Source organism: Gadus morhua, chromosome 7, assembly GCF_902167405.1.
Source record: "Gadus morhua chromosome 7, gadMor3.0, whole genome shotgun sequence".
Classification (NCBI taxonomy): Eukaryota; Metazoa; Chordata; class Actinopteri; order Gadiformes; family Gadidae; genus Gadus; species Gadus morhua.
This window is the reverse complement of record NC_044054.1, coordinates 27841402-27846670: the sequence shown is the minus strand read 5'-3', so window position 1 is coordinate 27846670 and position 5269 is coordinate 27841402. Positions and strand designations below refer to the sequence as shown.

General features: G+C 49.6%; 1 protein-coding gene across 1 annotated transcript in view; it reads left to right on the top strand.

Annotated features, from left to right (window-relative positions):
• LOC115547119 (keratin-associated protein 5-1-like) overlaps positions 1–4587 on the top strand; it is a gene marked incomplete at its 5' end in the record, with an annotated part of 16959 nt that extends 12372 nt beyond the window's left edge. The window contains 3 exons of the mRNA XM_030361087.1: positions 155–303; positions 418–529; positions 4466–4587. Of these exons, the coding sequence (XP_030216947.1) occupies positions 155–303; positions 418–529; positions 4466–4587 (383 nt within the window). The remainder of the gene's footprint in view (positions 1–154; positions 304–417; positions 530–4465) is intronic.
• Positions 4588–5269: the final 682 nt, after the last annotated feature.

The following is a 5269-nucleotide window of genomic DNA, read 5'->3' as shown; positions in this document are numbered from 1 at the left end:
AGTCAGAATTTTTTTTATCAACAATGGACATCAACACAGAGAACACAATTCGCACTTTGCTGAGTCTGTTGCTTATTTGGAGCCGTTCTCCGATAGAGCCCACTCTCCTGCATATGGACCCTTCTCGTTTGCTTGCGTTTTTTTGTGCGTGCGCGTGTGCGTGCGTCCGTATGTGCGCGCGCGCGTTTGTGTGTGTGTGTGTGTGTGTGTGTGTGTGTGTGTGTGTGTGTGTGTGTGTGTGGGTGTGTGGGTGTGTGGTTGTGTGTGTGTGTGTGTGTGTGTGTGTGTGTGTGTGTGTGTGTGTGTGTGTGTGTGTGTGTGTGTGTGTGTGTGTGTGTGCGTGTATGTTTGTGCGATTGCACGCTTCTTATTTACGTGTTTTCCCAAACGCCCAGAGTGAGATCGGTGAAACCTCAGACATCCCCTCCCTCTGGGGCCGTCTCGCTGAGCAGACTCCCGGAGCAGACCCCCCTGTCCCACTACGGGAAGGGGAAGCCACCATCTAACCTGGAGGTGGACTATTCCCGCGGTAACCGGCAGGAAGACGCCACGAAAGGAGCCGCTATTCTGAGGAAATATATAAGGAGCATGGCGTGACTCACTCTATCAACCCTTCCCTGACGTTTTTAAAAAGTGAAAGTAAAAAAATATAACGACACAAAACGCAAAGACTAGAAAACTCAACAACGGAAAAGGTAAAATCGGAAAAGTCTGTTTCCGATCATTATACCCATTTCACTCGTCTCTCGCCGGAGAGAAATGGTTCACACACACTCCACGGAAATAATTGTAATCAAATAATTGTGGTATTTCCAGTCTGTTCTGTTTTTATTTCGGACTGCGAGGAATTTGACTCGATGACAGTGAAAGGTCTGGGACAAGCTGTGAAAACGCCATGACAAGAAAGAATAGAAACGTCCACTTATTTATTCAGCTGAGAGCTCCAGGGGATTTTGGTGTTCCCAGGAGGATCCTCCTCAGTCGCACTTCGGCGGATACCCATTGTGCACATGCGCCAATCCTCCAGTCCACCCGAAAAGATAAGACAAGCAGCAACTAAACAGCTTGCCTTCCTCCTCATTAAAGCTATACCATGTGGCGACATCATTTGAATAAGCCTACACGCTACACGGTAAAAGGCCTGCATCGTTGTCATCCAATGGACAGAAGCTCACCAAGCGTCTCTCTTTGTACACGCCTGGTTAATTCAGCACTGCTTTCAACAAACCCTCAAAGCTCAAAATCATGCTTTTGTTCACTGGTTCGACAGGCTTAGCATCTCCCTCTTGTCATAGACGACAGCGTTTGGGTGTGTAGGTGTTCATGTATGCCTCAGGATAAAGTATTCCCTTCACCGCATAGGCTGTTCCTCACACACTGAACACAACCTCTCTCTTGGCTGAGCTGGGAGGAGGAGGGGGTGGGTGTGTGTTGTTCTTCACACACATGTGAGATGTATATTTAGAACATGTGTGTGTAACTGGCTTGTGTCATTGGGGGATGTACAGTAGAGTGGTTCTTTTTAACGATGAGGGGAGTCTAAGTAATTGCAAGGCACAAAACCACTTAGGAGAGAGAGAGAGAGAGAGAGGGGTATATGTGTGGGTATGTATTTCTCTGTGTCTGTGGCAAGGGCAACATGAAGGGAATGAATGAATGCTTTTTTAGATCATTCTGTGACACACAAGCGTGTGGACCGAGAGAAAGTGAGACAGGGAGGGAGGGGGAGAGAGAATCAGATCTGACTCTCTCGCCCTCTTTATACTCATTCTCTCTCCCTCTCTATCTGATGGAGAGAGAGAGAGACTATAAGAGAGATAGAAAGAAACAGTGAGAGAGACAGAGGGAGAGAGAGAGTCGCAGAGAGGGAGAGAGAGGGAGAGGGAGAGAGGGAGAGGGAGAGAGAGAGGGAGAGAGAGAGAGAGAGAGAGAGAGAGAGAGAGAGAGAGAGAGAGAGAGAGAGAGAGAGAGATGTAAGGTTATCTCACCTCCATGCAGAGGAAACCCCGGGTGGCAGTGACCAGTCTCTGCGTGAGGCTGCAGGGATGCATTATTCACCAGAGCTGCCCTCCCCAGGCTAGGACCTCCTGTCCACGTCAGTCCCCCGCCCTCCCCCCCCACACACACACACACACACACACACACACACTGTCTCACACACACACACACCAAACCTACCCTGTTGTGATGTCATCCACATGCCCGAAAAACCCATCAGGGTAGAGCACGGTGTGTATATCAGGCTGATGCTATAACCGGCCCGTGGCTTATTACTATCAACACACGGGTTACGGGTTTGGCGTGGTTTTGTTTTGTGTGGTGATGTGAGAGGTGAGAGGAAGATGAGAAGGGGCAGCCACAGACAACCCAAAAGGCCCGGTTGGGTGGTCCGACTAAATGACAACACAAAGACATGAGGCCAAGGCAAACACAAATAAGAGGATTAATGCAAATACATTAAGACAATAAAACAATGACACAATTTGAAGACACACTATGTATAGGCTAATTATTGCATTGGCCTGAACCCTCTGTATCCTGGAAGCAGTTGGACTGGATATTGGTTGTGTTCACTGAGTGGTGTGTGTGTCTGTGTGTGTGTGTTTGTGCATGTGCGTGTGCCTGTGTGTGAATGAGCAGCTTTTGAGTGGGTAGAGAAGGTGAAAGAAAACAGCGGGGGGGAATCCCTCTCTCTCTCTCCCTCTCTGCCTCTCTCTGAATCTCTCCTCCTCCCTATCTGTTTCTCTCTCAATCTCTCTCTCTGCCATTTCCTCCTCTATCTCTCTCTCTCGCTATCCATCTCTCCCTATATGCCTCTCTCATTGATCTCTCTCTCACTGGCTCTATCTCTCTCTCTCTCTCTCTCTCTCTCTCTCTCTCTCTCTCTCTCTCTCTCTCTCTCTCTCCCCCTTTCTATCTGCCTCTATCCTCCTCCATCTCTCCCTCTCTTACCTCCTCCTCTCTCTCTCTCTCTCTCTCTCTCTCTCTCTCTCTCTCTCTCTCTCTCTCTCTCTCTCTCTCTCTCTCTCTCTATCTCCCTATCTCCATTGGCTGGCTCTGGTTTATTAGCATTCATCTGTTAATCACTCTCCAGTATTCATTATTCACCTCCCGCAGGCCCTTGAATTATTCAAAGCGTCTATTCTCAGCGCGAGAACAGGAAGATGTGGCAATATGAGGAACGGCCGCGCCATCAGCCTCTCATTCCCCCTCTCCCTCTCTCACCACTATCTCACACTCTCTGTCCCCCGCCGTCTCTCTCTGTCGCCCCCCCCTCCTCTCCCTCTCTCTAACCCTCTCTCTCTGTCGCCCCCCCTCCTCTCCCTCTCTCTAACCCTCTCTCTCTTTCACCCCCCCCCCCTCTCTCCCTATCTCTCACCCTCTCTCTCTCTCTCTCTCTCTCTCTATATATATATATATATATATATATATATATATATCACTATCACTCTCTCTCCCTCTGTCATCTCCTCTCTCTCTGCCTCTCCCTCTCTGTCATCCCTACCTCTCTCCCTATCTTACCCTCTCTGTCATCCCCCCTCTCTCTCATCCCCTCTCTCTTTCCCTCTCTCTCACCCTGCCTCTCTCTCTCTCTCTCTCTCTCTCTCTCTCTCTCTCTCTCTCTCTCTCTCTCTCTCTCTCTCTCTCTCACCTCTCTCTCTCTCTCTCTCTCTCTCTCTCTCTCTCTCTCTCACACCCTCTCTCTCCCTCTCTGTCATCCCCCCTTTCTCCCTCTCTCTCTCCACCATATTCATTCTCCTATGTCCTTTGTCTCCCTCCTCTTTACCTTCAACATCGTCTGCTTCCATGAGTGTCCTCTGGGGCTTGGCTACAGGACATGAAGGGAGGGAGAGGGAGAGAGAGAGAGCGAGAGAGAGAGAGAGAGAGAGAGAGAGAGAGAGAGAGAGAGAGAGAGAGAGAGAGAGAGAGAGAGAGAGAGAGAGGGAGAGAGAGAGAGAGAGAGAGAGAGAGAGAGAGAGAGAGAGAGAGAGAGAGAGAGAGAGAGAGAGAGCGAGAGCTTCCCCCGAGAGATAATTTAATAATTGCCACTTGTCTTTTTCTTCTTTTTTGTATTGAGTCTCTTGCAATCAGTAAAAACGGGAAGAACAGTCTCACAAAAAGGACACGTGCTCAAATCAGCTGGATTAAGAACAGAGATAAAATAATTGCACATGGCCATGTAAAATTCTCCACTGGAGGTCGGCAGTCCACTTCTTGAGGGGAGGTTGATAAAACAACTTCCACTGTGGGCCGGGCCCATTGCGGCCCCCTAACCTGTTGGGGGGGGGCCATGTTTACGAAAAGCCTATTTGCGCAACATGGCGTGAGCAGGGGGCCTGTCAGCTCTCCTACAACGGGGCTCAGGTGGACATCAGGGAAGGGGTCAGTGGGGTCATGTGTGACTCTCCCTAGGTTGTAGTCCTTCAGAAGGCTTTTTTCTTTAATGGTCAGCCTCTGTCTGCAGAGCTCCAGGAGTCTCCCAGCCACTCGGTGCGATCGGAGGCCCAGCAGAGTGCCCAGGGCCCCAGCATTGTCCAGCGCTGGACCCGCTACACCAAACAGCTGCTGGAGGCAAACAGTCCCTGAACTGCACAGCGCCCCGGTCAGGCCGGGGGTGGTACTGTTGGTGATTTCCAGCCTGGCCCGGTGGATCAGTGGCTCCTTTAACAACCAGTACAGAGAGTTAGATTCTTGACACGTTTTATGACTAAAAAGGGTCCATGACCTAGAAACACGCTGATAAAACGGTGGTAACCCACTTAATTTTAATAATTTAGAATCAGTTAAAAACAGAGCAGTATCCAGCCCCAGGTTACTTACACGTCTGAGAATGCAGCTGGCAACATTCCTCCAAACCAAGTCTGTCGGACCAGACAGAAACTTTTGTAAAAACTGAATCCTAATAGTGGCTGTTCTACTGGCCAGGTGGATGAGGCCCTGCCCCCCCTCCTCTCTAGATAAAAGCAGCACTCCCTGTGGCACCCAGTGCAACCCATCCCAGAAAAAATCCACAAAGACTGCTGTTCAATTTCAGCACACTCTCAGCCTCACTTTACAAAACTTTGATCTTGCCGATGAAACCAGCGCTGAACCCAGATTAGTCCATAACTTAACAGAGGAAGTTGTGTTCAACGCGGTCAAATGCCTTTTGCTGGTATAGTAAAATCAAACCAGTGCCAATAGACTTAGAGACCTCCAGAACATCCCGAATCAGGTAGACATTGTCTACCATGGACCTGCCGGGCACACAGTACGTCTGGTCCCGATG